Source organism: Ambystoma mexicanum, chromosome 1p, assembly GCF_040938575.1.
Source record: "Ambystoma mexicanum isolate Mex_15411 chromosome 1p, UKY_AmexF1_1, whole genome shotgun sequence".
In the NCBI taxonomy this organism is placed as follows: Eukaryota; Metazoa; Chordata; class Amphibia; order Caudata; family Ambystomatidae; genus Ambystoma; species Ambystoma mexicanum.
The window spans coordinates 1,172,544,519-1,172,565,015 of NC_090921.1; the positions used below are offsets into that span (position 1 = coordinate 1,172,544,519).

Here is a 20,497-nt window from a genome sequence, read left to right on the forward strand (position 1 = left end):
ATGCACACTATTATCCATCTTGAAATAGTCTGTTTTGTGTCAGCCACCCCTAATCTGTGGCGGTATGCAGTGATAATAACAAATAACATTTTGATCTAAACAAACGCAAACAATACAGCATTTTTTTAAAACTGTGTTCCAACGGCAGCGGTACAGGGCTTTTGTTGCTGGCCTTCTGGCCAAGAACAACACCTCCATCACATCCTCCGGAATGTCCCAATCTTTGCATCTTACCCTTTCAGAAACCAGGCATTCAGAATACAGATTTCTGTATGAAGGAGACCACCCTCTTGCGAGAGCAAGTGCTCTCTTTGGGGAAGATGAATTGGAGGGCAGATGGCCATCTCTAGAAGGTCATGGTACCATGTTCTCCTGGCCCAATCTGCAGCAATCAGGATCATTGATTTCGCGTACTTCGTCAACCTCCTGTTGACATGAGGAATGACGGTGAATCACGCAAACGCGTATTGAATTGGAAATTCCCAGTCCACTAAGAAAACGGCCCCTAGAGCTCCTCTGAGGAAATTCCCTTGAACAGAACAGGTCGCACCTCGTGTTGACACTGGTTGCAAACAGATCCACTTGAGGGGTTCCCCAAAGGGAGAAGATCTGCAAAAGGACTTCCTGAGCCAAATGCCACTCCTGGGAGATCATGCTCTACCTGCCAAGAGTGTCCACCACACGGTTTTCTTCTCCGGCTAGATGAACCGCCAGTAGAGAGATTCCTTCTCTTAGTGCAAGAGCTGCATTGCTTCTCTGCAGAGGTGGTGCCCCTACCACCTCATCTCTCTTGTTGACGTAATGCATGGCCACTGTGCTATCCGTCATTATCAGGACATTTCTTCCCCGTACAAAGGGCAGAAAGGCCATCAGAGCTAGTTTGACTGCCCTCAACTTTAAAAAGGTTGATGTGAAGTCTGGACTCTGACGGAGACCAGTGACCGCCAATTGAAAGGTCTTTCATATGGGCTCCCCATCCTGTAAGGGAGCAGTCTGCCACAATGGTCCTCTCCAGCCATGGTTGCCAAAAAGGTTCTCCTCCCATTATATTCTCTCTGCAAGTCCACAACAGGAGATCCGTGGCGACCTTCTTCGGGACCTGGTCCATCATGCTGCCAGAGAATTGAGACCACTGGGATCTAAGAGCCAACTGAAGGGATCTTATTCTCAGACTGGCTTCTGGCACCAGAAACATTCCGGACGCCATGAGGCCGAGCAACTTTAGGAAGTTGACGGCCGGAAAATGTTGGACACCCAAAACCTTTGGACCATCGACGAGAGATGTTGAGCCCTCAGATTGGGTGGCGATGCTTTCCCCAAAGCTGAATCCAGGACTGCCCCAATAAACTGAATCTTCTGTGATAGTGTCAAGTGGAACTTCTTAAAGTTCAGGGGGAAGCCGAGCTCGTGGATGAAGTGGCAAGTGCGACTGAGATGACTCTGCGCTTGTTACAGAGAACAAGCTCAAATCAACCAGTTATCCAGGTAGGGGTGGATGTGAATCCTCTCCCTCAGACTTACTGCCACCACTGCCATAACCTTGGTGAAGACCCTTGGGGCAGAGATGAGTCTAAATGGCAGAACTCGAAACTGATAATGAGAACCGTCAACTGCGAACATCAGGTACTTTCTGTGTTTTAGATGAATGGGCACATGGAAGTAAGCGTCCTGAAGGTCCAATGACACCAACCAATCCTGGAGTCGAAGAGCCACAAGGATCTGTGAAAGAGTTACCATCTTGAACTTATCCTTCCTGAGGAACTTAGTCAAGCGTCTCTAGTCCAAGACGGGTCGCATTCCTTCGCCCTTCTTGGGAATTAGGAAATAAGAGAGGGTACCATCCCTGACCACTCTCTGCTGCAGGTGCTAAATCTTATCACACTTTTCTTTAACAGGGTAAGAATTTCCTGTTGAAAGAGCAGGTCCGTATCTTAAGTAGTCTCTCAAGGAGCAATCTGGAGGGTTTTGTCAGAAATGAGAGGCAGTAGCTGTGGGCCACTGTTTGTAGTGTCCAAGCATCCAAGATCATGCCCCGACAGCTCTTGAGATGCTGAGACAGCCTGCCCCCATCACAGTCTTGTGTGCAAAGGAATGAAAGGGGTTTTGAAGGCGTTACCGCTGCAGCGGAGGGTAATGCAGCTGAGACTGAGAGGGAGGTTCTTCCTCTACCTCTGGACCCATGTGGAGTCGTAGGTCCCCTTTGAGAGAATTGTCCTCTTCGCCTTGACACAGATGAATAAAATTGAAAGAGACGCCCTCTCCAAGCATGAGAAAGACCCTGAGGTTGGGTAGGCTGGTGAACTGCCGAACCTAGGGATTTTGCTTCTGCTTTTGAAGCTTGCAGCTTCTCCAAGCTATCATCAGCCTTTTCTCCAAATAACTGCCACCCGTCCAAAGGCATGTCCATTAAGCATTTTTATACATCAGGCACGAAACCAGACTTTGAGCCATGCAAAACGTCTTGAGACGGTGCTGGCTGCCACTCCCTTCTAACTGAATCTGCTGAATCCAATCCAGATTGTAGCGATTGGCACATTGCCTCGCTTTGGCACACTGATCTTGGACCAAATTTAAGAATCCATCCATCGCCACACCTTCCTGGGTGTGATCCGCCGCCAAGGCAGCGACGTCCATAAGGTATTGGAGTACTTGGCTAAAGCGCAAGTTGCATTGATGGATTTGAATGCCATACTTCCAGGACTAAAGACCCTTTACCCCAGGATATCAAACTATTTATTATCCTTATCAGTTGTAATGGAACTGTACGCGCAAGCTCTCAAAGAAGATGTTGCTGCCTGCACTACTAGACTTTCTGGAGTCGGGTGCCTGGATAAAAATAGAGGAACTACAGAAGAAGCCCTATATTTTTGCAGAAAATCTTTGTGCACTGGAGTCAAGCTTAAGACAAATCTCCAAAATCCTGGTCCTCAAAGCAGGTGTGAAACGCTTCTTTTGGTGGTCCACTGTCTAGGATGTCCGTGAGATCATCCTTCTCTACTCTGGCAGCTGGCTTCCCCGAACCAGACACTCAGTTACCTTGCTCATCAGTGATCTATAAGTAGTATCAGAGTACCCTGATACTTCTGGACTTGCAAAGTCAGTTACTGGAGAAGTTTCCAGACTGCTAGCTTCTTTCAATGTCTCCACAAGATTTTTCATCCTGGATTCCTCCGTGACTAGTTATTCGGGTACATTGGGTTGTTACCATACTCGTACCCAAAGGGTACATCTTGGTCCTCCTCCTCCTCGAATATAGATCCCATAGACCTGAAAAAAATCAGGTCTTAGTAGAGGCTTAAAAGTCTTCGATGTCTCGACAGGAGGTTTGGAAACCTTAAAAGACACCGATGGTGTAGACGGTGTTGAGGGTGTCGAAGTAAGAAGTGGCATCGACAGATTTGCCAATATCAATTAATGCTGCGACACAGGCTTCGAAGGTCCAGGTGTCTGACCTCTATCAATCGTCGAGGAAGAACCAGACTTCAGCCTGTGTCTCGAGGAAGACTCCTTCCACGCATTTCGAGGAGACTTTCTTCTCAGGCTCTCTGGTGTGCAAGAAGCGGAGGCTACAGGCACCCTGCCGATCTTGTCAAACGTGGTGGGTTTAGAAGACTTTTCAGAGCGTTGTTCAGGGGGACACTTGGAGCAGCTTTTAAAACATTTTTTATCTAAACATTTTCCCAGTCAGCCGGGGACGCCAACTTACTTGGGAAAGTAACCGTCCTGTCAGGTGAGGAGGAAGAAGACAATGGCGACCTGTGGCATCACTTCTTTGACCTTTTATGGGCAGAGGAGTGTCAGGGCCTCGACTTCGAGCACTTTTTCTGTGTTTCGCATGCTTTTTCATCAGGGAAACAACCCTCGAGGCATCCGCGGACCTCCTTTTTGATCGGGTAACAGAAGGGGATTTTGACAGGGGCCTACCTTACAAAGGTTTTCCCTTCCTCTCTCGCAAGGCCTTCACAGTCCTTGATTATCAGGAACCACAGTTATCCATCCTGTGGTCCGCTCCCAGGCACCACAACCCGACTTGATTCGGGTCTGTTGTAGACATATTTGCCTCACAATCAGAACACCGGTAGAACCCAGTCTTCTGTGTCGACATCATTCTCCATTTTGCAAAAAAATCGCAGATAAAATACACGGAGGCGAAGAACCATCTGGAGCTCTGGAATGTATGGAAAAACAGAACTTGGGCAACGGTCGCCGTGCGTGCCACTTATACCATCGTCGACGTCACAGCCGAAGACAGGACTGAGGCTGTCGAGGGCCACGACTTGCCGCGCCACTGTGCCATATACTTGAAAAAAAGATTTCCGAAGCAAGCTGCAAGCAGATTTCAGTATCAAAGATGAGGAATGGGTGGCAGGACACAATCCAATCGAAATGGAGCTTTACTACCTAGCAGCTCAGGCCCACTGTGCTTCTTATTGGATACCCAACAGCCATCCACACCAGAGAGCCGAACGCACATCAACACGGCCCTTCAAGCTACCATTCTTACTCATTTCACTGGACAGGCAGGATGACTGCAGATTTGGTCCAGTTAGCTGCACCGCAGATGCTTGGCATAGACTCCTTAGGCGTACTGATGTGACGGTGCCACATGCGCCCAAAGTTGAATTATGGGGGATAGCTACAGTCCCTTGCGCCGATCTGTGACAGGAGGATCACAGACTCTTGTTTCAAATTGGGCATCAGATACTTGGGATAAGGTTTACCCGGAAGTCTCCTTTGTCACCAGAGCTCAGTTTATAGAGAAGGTGGTGGGTAGGGGGTAGGGCGAAGCTTAGTTCAAACTTCGAATACCATGGAATGAGGGAAGCTTTCTGAGTCTGGGACCCCAGTTTTCCCTCCGTACCTCCACAGTCCGCTCTACTGAAATGTATAGTGACCTCAATGGGGTGCAAACATGTGATATCCACACTATACAAGCTGGCACACGATCCAACACCTCCTTCCCAGTCCAACAGTAAATGGAAATGGGAACACATCTTTCAGGAGGCCTTTTTGTTCTTTTAAAATCATCTTCAAAATGACTTTCTATTTGATTAAGATCCTAAAATTGCCATACACATGCTGCTCGATGGGCCCTATGAGACGCGCTATCTTGGCACTGCATTGAAAGATCAACAACGTACCCATTGACAGCCTAATCACAAGCATGTCACACTTTCTAGTCTATAACATAGTTGTAACGAGCATTTAATCAGTGCTCAGCCAGACGTTTTCGGTGATACATCCCGGTGCATCAGATATATAAACAGATTGATGTAACACAAAGAGATAAGTTGCCAAAAGGGGCCTGTGTTAACATCATTAATAGGGACCGCCCTCTACGAGCTATCTTAGACGACACAGAATCAAGGCGTCGGGTTACCATGACACCCAATAAAGAAGCTTCCAATATGCCTGCTTGCACGTTCCAGCCACTGTTACTATGCTGCTAACACTCTCCGATTTCCACAAAATTAGGCTAACGCATGCACGCAGGAAAGGCTATTCAAGATGGCAAAATATTTGAACTGGATGTTGCCAGGACCCTTGATAGCCTAGACATGACAGTGATCCGGAAGACGTTTTTCACGGTGGATTACTCGCACTCCATTAGCATTCATGGTTTGTGTACTCTCAGAACGTTTCATGCCTACACCGCTAGTCTACGTAGCAAGGTTGTGGGTGACATAGATAGCCATTAAAACATGTAATTTTAGAATTAATTTTGGAATGGGTGATTTTGGAGTTGTGGGATTTAGACGCCTATTTACCGATTGCACCATCCTCTCATTAAGCTTGCCGATTAGAGCAGGAGATTGGGCTCACTAGAGGACCATATAACAACACTAGAGGACCATATAGCAAGACAGAGTTCATGGGAGATTACTCACAAGTGGGGCAAGTTCTCTTCACCATCCCCCGGGATGACTTAGAGGAGGGTGTGGTGAATCTACTTGGGAAAGGGCCCTAGAGGGACGGTCTGTTTCCATTCCTAGAGGCGCGGTACTACCATTGATTTTTCATGCTAAAATAATTCAGGCAAGGTAAGATTCCCCATGAGGGGTTGGGTGGGCATGGTTCTAGCTAATATTGGAGTTTATTATATTTGTATCCCGGACATGGACCTGCACTTAGCACTTTATATTGGTCTTTATAGAATTTCATCACAGGAGAGTTCATCTGAGCCCAGATCGCAATTCCTTGTCCTGATGAAGGCCATCATACTTGCAGCCATCAGAATAGGCTAAAGGTCGAAACACAGTTGTGTTGACTTTTTATACTGCACAGTGTGTCTCACACACACCAGGCACTTATTATTATTTTCTGTTGTTTAAATCTATACCAATACAATTCCCCTCAACTATTACGGGATGTACTGATGAGATGCTTTATACTCCACATGTGTGCTAAGTGTCACTATGATTATTAAGTTCAGTGTATGTTTACGGTTTGGAATGTTTTGGGTTCACTTACCTGTGGTAACCACTGACATGTATGAAGTGTAACATGTGTTGTTTATGTTATAATCATCATTAAATTGTTTTTTGGGTCTTTTTGGTTCAACTGGGCTCGCCCGGATAATTTGTTAATGAAAGTCTGTTTATATTACATATAGTTGGCAACAGTAGTTCACCAAAAATAGTGTAGTTAGAATTCAGAATAATCAACTATGTAAAAATATGCACCAAAATTAATCACATCTACGTTTGCCTCATGCATATGTATGAACTTGTGGACACATTGAAACCTTTACTGAACGTTACAATTCGTGAGGTTAATAAAATTGTCCCTAACCAAATTTATAGATGGCAATATCCTTCCACTGAAAAGCACGGACATCCACTTTTATTCTTATTATGAGCGGAAATGTCTTCCCCTACATCCACCCAGTATTCCCGAGCTGCTCACATAATGCAGATTCTAATTTGGCTGTAGCGTGGGTTGCCTCTTCTTCTTAGAGCAAAGAAATAGAAGAACAAGTTACTTACCAACTGGTCACGTTCTTTCGACTGGATGTTCCTCCAATGTATTCCTCATCTATGACATGTAATGTCCACAGCTGTGCTGCTTTGGATTTTTTCTGGCAGAGCGTGCCCTGCGTCGATGGCGTTGTGTCGATATCCCTCCGTCGAGGACGAGAGTGACATCATTGGATGTTACAAGAAGCACGCACGGCGCCCATAGCCTCAGTTCATGTTTTTCCCCCTCATAACATGTGGCACACGTGCCTATAATACAGCATTGACTGCACTTAGCCTTGTTGTTACGAAAGCTGTAATGGCATGGGAAATACTTGAGGGGTAGGCTGGGAGGGCGATGCGGAATACGTTGGAGGAACATCCAGTCGAAAGAACGTTACCAGTTGGTAAGTAAATTGTTCTCCAAATGGATTGTGTCCTCCAACGTATTCTTCATCTATGACAGACTCCACAAGCACTATCTAGGAGTGGAGGAGGGAGAATAATTTAGACATACCCAATTAAATGGCAGAGTAAAGCACTGCCTTACTAAAGGCCACATCCTGAGCATGGGAAGTATCCAGGGAATAATGCTTAACAAATATGTGTAAGGAAGACCACGTTACAGCGTCACAGATGTTCTTTACCGGTACACCCCTCTGCAGGGCCGTCTATGTAACTATGCCCCTTGTTGAATGAGCATGCAAGCCCTCAAAAGGGTCCTTGCCAGCCAACCTGTAGCATTCCGAAATAGTGAGGATGATCCACCTAGACAAGGTCTGTTTAGAAACATCCTGGCCCAATCAGTGTCCAGTATACCCCAGAAAGAGCTGGTCGTCCACTCCAACCTTGGCCATTCTAGAAAGATAAAAGCTCAATGCCCTCCTAGGATCCAACCTATGGAGTCTCTCCTCGTCCTTACTAGGATGCGGAGGAGGATAGAAGGCGGGGAGCACCACCTTCTGACTTGAATGAAATTCTGACACTACCTTCGGTAGGAAGGACAGACGTACTCTCAATACAACCCTGTCCTTGTGGAACAAAGTAAAGGGTGGCTTAGAAGAAAGGGCCTGCAACTTGCTCACTCTTCGAGCAGAGGTAACTGCAACCAAGAAAACATTCTTAAATGTCAACAATCTCAACGGACAAGAGTACAAAGGTTCAAACGGAGCACCCATCAGAAACTTCAAGACCAAATTAAGGTCCCAGACAGGCACCTGAAAAGGCGACGGCAGGAACACATTTGTGAGCCCTTTCAGAAACGGAGTGAGCAGTGGAATCTTAAAGTAGGAACAATCCCTCCGATGAGCGCCTAAAGATAGAAAGCGCTGCCAGGTAACCTTTAATGGTTCCCCCCTGAAAACCCCTGTGGGCCAAAGAAAGTAAGAAGGAGAGAACCTCCAGAATTGAGCACTGAAAAGGATCAACATTCTTTCCTCTACCAGTCGCAAAACTTACGCCAACGGCAAAGGGACTTTGTTGCAGGCTGTGTAGCCGAAAGCAACACCTCCATTGCGTCATCTGGGAGGTCCCAATCCTTATATCTGAACCGTTCAGGAACCATGCGTGAAGGTTGAGAGTCTTGACCTCTGCATGGAGAACCCGACCTTCCTCTCGCGAAAGAAGATCCTCTCTTGGGGGGAAGACGTATTGGAGGACAGATGGACATGTCTAGAAGGTCCGGGCACAATGCTCTTTTGGCCCAATCCGGAGCAATGAGGATCATGCGGGTCCCGAACCTTCGCAACCTCCTGAGAAATGACGGGGATCGGTGTAAACTCGTACAGAAGCGGGAATAACCATTCCACGACAAACATCTCCTAGAGCTCCTCTCGGAGTAAATTCCCTCGAGCAGTACCTTTCGCACTTCGGGTTGGCACTGGTCGCGAACAGGTCCACATGCAGGGTTCGCCAAAGGGCGAAGATCTCTTGAAGGACTTCCTGAGCTAGTTCCCACTCGTGGGAGACTGCGCTCTGCCTGCTCAGAGCGTCCACCGCCATGTTCTCCTGTCTAGCCAGATAAACCGGCGCTAGGGAAATTCTTTCCTGAATTGCCCAGAACCAGAGGTGCATTGCCTCCCTACACCTCCTCTCTTGTTGAGGTAATGCATGGCCACTGTGTTGTCCATCATTATCAGGACATTCTTTCCCCCTACAGACGGCAGGAAAGCCTTCAGTGCTAGCCCGATTGCTCTCAGCTACAAAAGATTGATGTGCAGTTTGGACTCCAACGACCGCTGATGGTCAGATCGCTGGCATGAGCCCCCCACCTTGTGAGGGAGGCATCCGTCACTACCGTTAACTCCGCCCACGGTTGCCAAAAAGGCTCCCCCTTCATGAGATTTTCCTCGCTGGCCCAACACAGAAGATCCTGGGAGACCTTGACGGAAGCATAAAGGAGATCTGACATCTTGCCTGAGAACTGGGACCATCTCAGCCGGGCCTCTGGCACCAGAAAAATGCAGGATGCCATGAGGCCGAGCAACCTTAAGAATTCGAAAGCCGGAAGACTCTGGGCTTGCTGAAATTTGGAAAAACATCTGGAGAATGTGTTGAGCCCTCACCTTGGGTGGCGAGCACATCCCCAAGGACGTGTCCAACACAGCCACGATGTACTGGAGCTGTTGGCAAGGTGTCATATGCGACTTCTTAAAATTGAGGGAGAAGCCCAGTTTGTGAAGCGAGTGGCAGGTGAGGCTGAGATGATCCAAGGCGTGTTCGGAAGAACGCGCACTGATCAGTCAATCATCCAGGTAGGGATAGACATGAATCCCCCCTATCCTGAGATATGCCACCACCACGAGCTTGGTGAAGAGCCTCAGGGCAGAGGTCAACCCGAATGGTAGGACCCAAAACTGATAGTGCGAGCCACCAACTGCGAACCTCATGTATTTCCTGTACTTGAGATGGATCGGCACATGAAAATAAGCATCCTGCAGGTCCAATGACACCAACCAATCCTGAAGTTGGAGGGCCTGAAGGATCTGAGAAAGAGTGCCCATCTTGAACTTGTCCTTCCCGAGGAACTTGTTCAAGTATCTCAAGTCCAAGATAGGTCTCAGCCCTCCGTCCTTCTTGGCAATAAAAAGAAAACAGGGAATACCAACCCATGTTCCTCTCCACCACGGGCACTGGTTCTATAGCGCCTTTCTCTAGCAGGGTCAAAATCTCCTGCACAAGGAGCGGAACCGTCAAAGAGTGGTTCCCCGGTGGATTGTCGTGAGGCCATCGTAGAAAAGGAAGGCAGCAGCCGTGAGCTATTGTTACCAGAGCCCACGCATCTGTGAAGTAATGGTTCGCCTCTCTTCTAGATGTTTGAGACAGCCTACCAGTGAACAATAAGACAAGGCCTCAGAGCAGTTTTGAAGCGGCTGATGGTAAAGAGGCTGCTGCTTGAGCAGCCTTGGCACCTCTAGCTCGTCCACTACGAGGAAACTTACGTTGGCCCCTCTAACTGTCCATCCCTCTCACCCTTCCAAATGAGGAGTAGTATCAAAAAGAACCAACCCTCCATTGCTGTCTCAGATAACGAAAAGGCAGAGGTTGTCGAACAGCTGTGCCTAAAGATTTGGCAGCTGCTTTGGAGGTCTGCAACCTCTCAAGGCTTCCGTCAGCCTTGCTGCCAAAAAGATGAGATCCATCAAAGGGCACGTTGAGAAGTCGTGCCTGCACATCTGGTGCAAACCCGGACTTCCACAACCACGCAAACCTATGCATCATGGTGCTCGTAGGCATGGACCTGCTGACACTATCTGCAGTGTCAAACCCAGACTGAAGGGATTCACACATGGCATCCTTGCCGTCCTACACAATAGCTAGAAAGCCATCCCTTTCCTCCCCTTCGGGAATATGCTCAGCCGCTAAAGAGATGCAATTCCACAGTGTGCGAAAACTTTGCTAAGGCACAAGTGTAGCTTGCCGATTTCAACGCCATACTCCCAGCAGAAAATACCTTGCATACCCATCCATCAATGTGCTTATCGTCCCCATCAGGAGGGATGGTAGGGTAGGCTGTCTGCTTCGAGGTGGCCGTAGCCACCTGGACCACCAAATTCTCCTGAGTGGGGTGTGTGGACAGGTAGCCGGGGTCACTACTGGATGAATTGTATTTCCTTGGTAACGACTTGTTCACCGCCGGAATACTCTCCGGGGTGTTCCAAGTAGCAGCCACCCTCTTTTGCAATGCCACATGAAATGGCAACAACGGGTTAGTGGACAAACCCCGATTCAAAATATCTGTAAGATCATCTTGCTCAAATTGCACCGAGGCCTGGACCTGCCCAGGTACTCCACAACTCTCAACATCAATCTCTGATAAGAGGAGTCGGCATGATTCCCTCGGATCCGGCCTCCCAAACTCCATCTCAGGGGAAGTGTCAAGGCCTCTGGCATCATGCAAGGACTGACACAGATCCTCCATCCGACTCGCTTCAGAGATGAGACACTCTGGAACACCAGTAGTACCATACGGAAGACCAAAAGGCCGAACATCCTCCTCCGACCTTTCTTTGTCCTCATAAATGTCCTGGAGAGACTTTAAAAAGTCCTTCCTTGGGAGAGGAGTACAACTCTTCTCAGTCACAGTCTTCACAGACTTAGAAGTAGCCTTCCTCGGAGGGTCCACAGTCACAGGAACCTCCACCGGTAAATTCGGCCCAGATGGCATCTATGGCGCCGACGGCTTGGAGGGCCTGTCTGGGGGCAAAGACCCGACAGGCGGATCAGACGGGCACGGCGCCGACACCTTCAAGGGCTTTGATGATTTCACAGGTTTCAACCGTTTCGCCGGAGACAAAGACCGCGATCTGGACCTGGCAGGTCTCTGGTGAACTCCTGATGCCTTGTCCGAACAGGGCCTCGAAGGCTCCCGATCTTTATCACGCCTTCCACCCGGCCCCAAAGGCGTGTGAATATCCTTCCAAGACCGTTCCCTGCGGGCTTCGTCAGAGGGCGCGGGCGGAACTGTGCCTTGGGACTGAAATAGCTGCAACATCTGCACCCGGAAAGTATCCCACTCCTCTGGGGTCGATGATTTGGTGAGACAGGTCCCCCTTTTCAAGGAGGCGTCGTCCAAAGAGGACGAGGAAGCAGACGGTGACGTTGCTTCTTGGACCGCCGCGATGAAGAGGGCGAGTGGCGCGAACCACTGCAGTGCCTCGATCGCTTGCACTTCCTCCAACGAGGAGAGTCCCCTCTCGACTCGTCGGTCGAAAGACCAGCCAACTTGGATGTACGGGCCTTGGACACCCTTCCTACCTTCAATTTGCAGAAAAGGGGAACAGCGTTTGTGTGCACCTGCAGTCCTTCTCTGTTCCAAACAATGCCTACCTTCAATTTTCCCTTACGTTCCCGCAAGGCTTTGACAGTCAACGACTGGCACGTCGAACAGTCATCCGTAGCGTGGCCCTCGCCCAGGCACCACAGACAAATTCGATGCAGATCAGTGATCGACATCTTGGAGCTGCAGTCCCGACATTTCTTGAAGCCAGATCGTGGGTCATCGGGGTAGAAGAAGTCATAATACGGTAACTTAACAGTAACCACGAGGCGTGATGAGTTTCGAAGCAAACACATTTGCAGAAAAAACAGAACTGAGGCTACGGGCGCCATGCGTGCTACTTATAACATCCGATGACGTCACCCTCAATGCAGGCCTTCGAGGGACATCGACCCGATGCCATTGACGCAGGGCGTCCTCTGCCGAAAAAATTTAGAAGCAGCAGAGCTGTGGACATTACATGTCATAGATGAGGAATACATTGTAGGACACAATCCATTTGAAAAAGGCTAATGCAGAGGCATGTTACAGAGGCCACTTTGGCACAGAGCCAATCACCTGCACCAACAACACAATTATGGCGCTTTAAACAGTTTGCACACAAATAGCAAGGATGCCATACTATCAAATGGCAATATTAGAAGAAAAGATGAGGGAGGCAAGAGAAATCACGGGATTTTTGTAAGACTGCAGCACAGGCAGTACTGGTCTTGCACAATACATTGCTCACGTTTAAGAAAACAAATTGTTTAAAATGTTTAACAGAACAGTCAGCCCCACTGCTTATTACAACACAGACAGCGGAATCGATATGGCAGCAGAAAAACACAAATGTCTCAACTGCAGAATTATCCCACCTTTTCCTATGGTAGGCAGTACATCACTTGTGCTCAAACTTAACAGAGGCACAGCAAACTATTCTTACCTTTTGGGTGGCTTTCCCTTTATGCTGGCTCCCGATGTATTTCCCAAATTCCTGCTTCCTTCTGTACTAGTTTCCAGGTTGTCCGTACTGCGAGCCTGCAAATAACAGAAAAACTGCCTTAGCCCTTTTATGTACGGATATGTGTGTACTTCATTCAAGTGTTCCACACGCAAACATATTTCCAGATCCTGACCAGGCTTCCCTCCACCCTGGGCAGCCAGTGAAGTTGGTTCACTGCAGTGTATCGTTGGCCTCCTACTAAGACATAATTTAGAGATGCAGACTGCGAAGAGAGTGACTCCCAGTGGAGCCCCGGGGTCAAATTCGCCCAGATTTGTGGTCAACAATGAGGTCAAAAGCCAACCTGGCTCTTGCTGAACTGATACATGCATCTCCACATTACCACAAAATGTAAGTGCTTCCAGCAGGCTCGTTCTACAAGAGCCAGCCACCTCAATAAATGCAGCTCCAGAGGGAAAAGAATGTCTGGGGTAGGAGGCGCAGCACCAATGGGCGACAGGCATTGGCCCTACTAATCAAAACAGCCTAGGGTAATCAAAACAGCCTAGATAATATTACAACCGACCTCCTCCCACCGCCCCCCCCAAACCATGTGAATTGCTATTTGAATAAAGAGCATTTTATGCACAAATGTATAAAAGATGCTCTGCATGTGAGGAGGTGAGCAGGGGTGGTGGTCCTTCAATTGAACGGCTAAACATAAGATCTCAGACCAGACAAAGCATTTCTCTTCTGCAAAGGCTTCGACTAAGCACTGTATCTCCCTTCTCACTGTCCGAGCTCGCTGTCCAATGTAGCAAAACCTATTATGCTGCTTATAAAATGATGGTCTCAATAACCATTTGGTGCTCCCTGAGGCGAACTGGCAGCAAACAGCACGTTGGGACATAACACCTCCTAAATCAAGACCAAACATATTTACTAAAAAGGCATGACTGTTACAATTAGAAGAATGCAAAAACTCGCCCTTGATTCAACGCCCACACAATACAATCTGGGTTGAACAATTTGCGTAAAGCAAAACAGAAACCCTTCTTTACGAGGACAACACTGGACAAGAAACACGAAACGTGGCCTAGTCACGACAATCAGAACCAGAAAAAATGATGAAATCTGGACCCCCTGCTTTTCCACCATTGGCACGGAGCAAAGATTGGCAGTGTAGCCAAAGGACAGAAAAGTTACCCACATTCTAACGCTACCAACGATCTAGGAATGCCAGCCTCAGTTCTTGCAATAGGAGATTTCGCTTCTGTCTCAATCCTAATGTGGGAATGAAGAAACTCTTCCATGTAAATGCACGTTGCCCTATACTTTAGTTACTTGTTAGTGGCGCCAACAAGAAAACACCATAAAAAACGTACTTCAGCTAGAAGATTGGGATTTTGAGATGGGCTTCCAATGTTTTGTTGCATGATGGGTAGTCACTGGAAATGTAAGGTCCAGGAACATCAGGAGCCCTAGATCATTTCGCAGACTGTCTGGTGGCTTTGAAAACATAGTAGAGTTCTGTTTGGATTAAGAGCAGCGAGTTTGGGGCCACACCTTTCCAGATTGTTCCTTCTACTTTCTGGGTGTGCAGTCAGTGTGGTGTTACCATTGTGCCACCTCGTAAAACTGAATGTATAAGAGTAAATGTATTTAAAAGTATAGTTCGCTAGAATGCAATCTTATTTCTGTATGATGCTCAGCTGCAAACACTGCCGTCTGACAGAACCGGAAACATTGGGGCTTTGTCTTGTGAGGGACACAGGAGGAATGGTGCGCAGCCAGTTAGTTGTGTGCAGTGTGCTCTGCTACTCTCAGCGCACTTTATGTGTGCCACCTCACTGTTGCAGTGGTCATCTCTGCCACTTAACTGCTTATGTGTTTCTGTTGAAGGCACTGTGGCGAGTGCTTTAGTGGGCTGCACACGTGAGCTGATTTTACTACCAGCAACTTTTGATACTGCAGCAGATGTCATCCCACGTGCTTCCTTATGTCTCCCTATGCCGACTTTGTCTAGAAAGGCAGAAAGCCGTGGAGAGACAGAGTCTGAGGACGACACCTGCACTGTGGTGTTCTGGATTGTGCGGGACAACACAGGTGGTGCTTTACAAATTGCTTCACAATGCGTTAATTGCAAAGTTTTCCAGAAGAAAAAAAACTCCATGATTTCCAGGCCACGAACCTTCCACCCTTTGATGGGGGCGAAATTGGTCTTGGTCAGGGTGATGGATGACCGAAGGACAAGGAGGATCTGCACCCTCGATTATGCAGTACCCATCGCGGCTTTCCATACCATTCTGTGGGATGAGCAGCCAGAAGAGGGCGCTAGAATAGATCCAGTTATACCAAAAGGACAGGATGCGAATATCCAGCTACATCGTCCATTTGTCGAGTCATGGGGGGCATTCCGAGCAGAACTCTTTCCCCGCTACTTTTGAATCTACCCATTACCGCCTTCTGGCTAGCCTCGGACCAATAAAATAAGGTTCTTCGCCTATGCCAAAGCTGCAAAAACCACGCTCGGGCTTGATTGCAAACTACACGTGGAAGCACAAATCTCATGGACTGTTTGATGGCAGTTCATAGCGGCATCTGCCACGACTAGAATTCAATGGAAATAAAACCGAGGTGTTGCCCCTTGCAGATCCACCAATACTTGTACCTCAGATTCTGTGTCAAGACCAGAGGCGAGCATTATACTTTAACTCTTTAATGTCATTGTCCACAGCATCCTCTTAAAATGTAAACTTCTGTTTTTCTTTTAAAACTTTTTTTTACAACATTAAACAAACAACTTAAGCACAACTCATCATAAAAAGACATGACAAATGAGGAAAACAAAAGATGTGATTCGGTTTTGCTCGCTTTTCAGGGAGGTTTGGCAAACCAAGCACATTTGCGTAGGACGTCCTTTCATCACGGGATGTTTTTTCGCTGGGTTTTTTTACAGAGAATTCTTTTACGAAAAAATCCATGACATTTTTTAGGGGAGGTTAGAAAATTATATATGGGGTGTGGGTGTTTAGGAATACATAAAACATTAAAAAGGGAAGAGGTGGATTTGTGGGGGAACACCCCAAAAATAATTTTAAAAAATTAGATGGGGTTTTCCGTAAAAATAAATAAATAAATAAAATTGCGGTTAAAAAAAAAAACACAAAAAAACACGAAAAAACATCCCTCGATGAAATGACATGGAACCCAAATTGGATTTCTGACTTCCGATCCATCGCAAATGTTGGGGGCCTAGGGAAGTAAGCGAAAGGGCTTTGTTGCATGAGTTTCCTTGCGCAGGCTCACCATGCAGTAAGTAATTTCCAGAGATTCCACTCTTGCGTCGAGACCACCTTTACAGCCATCTCTCCTCTTGAAGCAGCGCCCAATGGAATAGAGTTGAGTCCCATGAAGAATCCGGTCCAATTGTACACATAGCCCTTCTACCTTTTCCTTCTCATGCCTTCCTGTGCATCTCATCCATCCATCCCTCGCCCTCATCCCAACCATCGCCCCGTTTTAGCTTCTCCCTACTAGGCAAAGCGCTTTGAAGCCATGAACTATGGCAGGAGGAGCTATACACATGCAGGATAACATAGCATTCAAATTAATGACCAGCTTGATGCTAGAGAAAAACGCTTCACAACATTCTGCTTTATACACTTGGAGACAAGGACTGTGGAGAAACAATCCTATTTTTTCAAACAGGGTTTCGAAAAAGCAGTGCAATAACACATGTAGTGTTTTGGCAGAAAGGGCGCTACAGCTAAGATAAAATATGCTTCACCCTCCCACAACTGTTCCATGAACTATGAAAACATAATTTGACCCAATTGATGGCAGAAAGACTAAGCATGACTCCAGAAAGACAAAGCATGACTCCAGAAGTGAAATGTCAAACTAAATGTATGTCTATGTATGGGGTTTAAATGTTTAACTACAAAAGAGCAGGACTGTTCAACTTTAGATTTGTCTAACTCAGTGGAAGTAGGAGTTAAAAATATTAGGGTTTTCTTGAGCATGGAGATCCTGGTCTCCCCTAGTTTCTCTAAAAGCAAGTCACAGCGATATCGATAAAGCGCCCAGGGATATGGTGTCCTTCTCACACTAAAGAGCAGGATGCACGTCTTACGCTATAAAGAATATTGTGCCCTCATACACACTACACAAAGTCAAAACCTCTTCAACCTGGCAGACCTGGTAGTAATAGTTAAGACACGCATAGAGTCTTGTACAGAGGCTTCAGCCTTGTCTTAAGCCACCTCACCTTCGTAGGTCCTTGCACAGGCTCTCTTGCCAACTAACACTCCAGATTCGAGGCCTTTGACGACTACTCCTTGCCTCTTGCTCCTTGGGTCCAGAATGTTCGAGGCTACAGATCCTCCCAATGAACCTCTGTCATCTATCCCAACGGCCAACACCAATTTCCTCCCGTTCCCAGTTGTTCTGCAAAATCTTACAATTAACATACCAGCAGTGCGTCTTAATTTGAAAGCACCACCCGTGCTGTCACACACAAACCAGAACAACACAGCCCAGTGCTGCTCGCAGGCTCTGGGTCTCTACTGCTTTTTACCTTTCTATATAAACTCCAGTGTTTCTGCCAACTCCTCTCTTCAACACTCCATTCTCGTGTAACTTCCACACCGACTTATTTTCCCTCTTCTTTAGACTAACCTGTCGTCTTGTTATTCAGTTTGTGGTTTCAACATTGGTTGGGCTATGTCATTTCAGAAGGTTTTTGTACTGCGCCAAATCACCAACGTGGTAGACTCAGCATGTGTAAACTTGCCAATATGGTGGATTACTGTGCCCCCGCTAGGTATTACTAGACATGGGTGTCTGCAAAGGGAAAAGTAAGCGAACGATAGAAGGAAGGGAAGGTGGGAATAGGTACCATAGACAAAGGAAGGAACCAGTGGGTTGTGGAGAGGAAGAGGTCATTTTGTGCTGACCTAGGTGTAATTCAGTCCGGTTAGGTGGACCATAGACTTATGATGCAGAAAGGGTGTGCATATTGTAAAAAGTATGTGATGCACTGCAATGTTTTACAAGGCACATTTATAGAAAAGGAAATTAGTAGATTCATATTTGTCATTTTTAATTTCTCCTCTCATGGAGTCTGCAACTCAGTGAGTATAAAAGGTTTGGCAGCCTTCTTTAAGGCAAGCAGAAGTCCCTCACTTTCATCACCTGCGCAGGGTCTCAGTTCAGTTCTAAAATATGGCCCCGACTTCTGCCTTTGCGTGTTGCTTACTGCCACGCTGTCCAGTCTCCTGATCTTCGGTGAAGTCCTGGTCTGTACACGCAGAACTCCAAGCTTGCAGACTTTGCGTTGCATAGGTGCACTTCCGCTTCCCTCTTCTAGGCTGTGTCTGCTCCGAGCCCGGCCACTTTGCTGTAGTCATTTCACCGCATTTGGGTGATACAGCCATTCCGCCGTATTTATTTGTGTTGCTTTTTTAGGGTGGGTGGGGGAATAGGGGGTGGCTGCATTGAATGACCAGTAAAATTGATTTTTAGGGTAGCGGGAGAGCTGTGGATTTCCCCAGATAAATAAAAATGCCAGAAAATAACTGCACTGCGACTAGATGAGGTAGATATGCTTGTTCGTAGAGTGCTAGATTTATCTCAGCCCTTGGGGCCCCATTCCAGCATACCCGGTGCCACTTGCTCTATTGTCACAAAGGTTCCGTAGATCGTACATTTTTGGGGGGTTATGCAGTGGTTTGATACTTACCTTTCACCAGCTCCTAATCTTAGATGTAGCCATGGGTTACTAGGGATGCCACCATTACCAAAGCAAACAACGTGGTGTTGGGAGTCTGCACTTCCGTGGATCTTCACGGAATTGCTAGGGGCATGGCATTGGCCCCATAATCCAGCACTGAAGCACTCCTCGGTGTCAGAGATCCCTCACAGAGGCGAGATGCACAGAGGATGGAGGGGGCTCCAGAAGTCTGACGTAATCACAATTCCCTGGACTAAGCAGATTAGCTGGATTACTCACGGTTTATTGGACATTACTGACATTTTATATGTGAAAACATGGGCCAAGAAAAGACGGGAAAATACTGATTTTTAGTCAAATAATATGCTGACAGCGACAGTTTGAAAAACAGGGGTGTAGGTTATTTTTCTATTCAGCTGGTTGGTGGGGATGTACCATTTCAACTTTGCAGATACTGCCTTATTGGGTCAAAGTCCCTATGGGTGACAGTGAGCCATGAGTGTCATTTACTGTTAGGAACAAGTGAAAAATCAAGTTAACTAAATATAAAGCAATTGGATTAGGCTTTAGCAACGAGTTAGTCCTATGGGGGATGAAAAGTGTCACAGGATCATGTCTTGGCAATGGAGGCAAAGGAGCCCAGAAGCGACGTGGGGGGAGTTGATGGATGCCCTTGTCCCTATCTCTCTGGTATGTGTGGAGCAGTGTATGTGCATTGGTACTTCTATCCAGGCCAGGTCTCTCTCTTTAAAATGCCAGCTTGTTCCCAAGAGGCATGGCGTTCAGAGAAGCTTGATGTACCAATACAAGCCCCAATAGCTACAGTTACCAGCAGGTACCAAACTCCACAGAAACCTATGATGGAGGATCTCAGGAAGCGGCACAACAGAGCGGGGACTACAAATACCACAATGCAACTTGGCCAAATGGACCAGAGCCAGCCTGGAACAGGAGAAAAAAACTTGTTGCTCAATTAGTTATGGACTAGGTTGCCTCATTCAGGAGTCAAAAGAAAAACCCCAAAACCCACCACCGAGGTACTCAGAATCACTACACGGCAGCAGCTGCTGAACTGGAACTAGTGAGAAAATATACAGTAAGGGCAAAGAGGACAACCTCCAAATGACTAACTGGATACGAGAGGGGACCCGAAAGCAGACTATGCAGAAGACCGAATAACAGGGTGAAAGAAAATGGAGAGTGGAAAGAGGGCGGACTAAGGGCCATTGTGAAGACTTCCTGAGGAAATACCAGCCCACGAGTGATCAAGTATCTTAGCAAGGGATTACCAGGGAAGCAGTTGAATATTAGCAACATTCAGAGACTTTATAGAGGAAGGGACAATTAGGTCAGACCTTGTTTAAGGGTTTAGACTTCGACGCCCAACACTAGAGTCTTACATTTTGGAAAGAGTTGCATTTGGTGGAAAAGTGGTCCCTAGTTTCTTAGGGAAGGTGGAACTTTATAGGCAGGAAGGGAGGGGCTTTAAAAAGGCCAGCAGATTCAGTTGTCAGTGAGATGTGTATGGTTCAGTTCAGAGGTAGAGAAATGATGACCCGGAGGAGGACTTGGGGAAGACTGTTTAGGCATGTGACAGCAAGGGG

At 47.2% G+C, this 20,497-nt stretch overlaps 1 protein-coding gene across 3 annotated transcripts in view; it reads right to left on the reverse strand.

Moving 5' to 3' along the window:
• The window catches only part of ARHGAP33 (Rho GTPase activating protein 33), a 1,138,731-nt gene that overhangs the window by 625,348 nt on the left and 492,886 nt on the right, over nt 1–20,497 (reverse strand). For all 3 annotated transcript variants that reach the window (XM_069604876.1, XM_069604877.1, XM_069604878.1), the window contains one exon: nt 13,160–13,254. In XM_069604876.1, the coding sequence (XP_069460977.1) occupies nt 13,160–13,254 (95 nt within the window). The remainder of the gene's footprint in view (nt 1–13,159; nt 13,255–20,497) is intronic.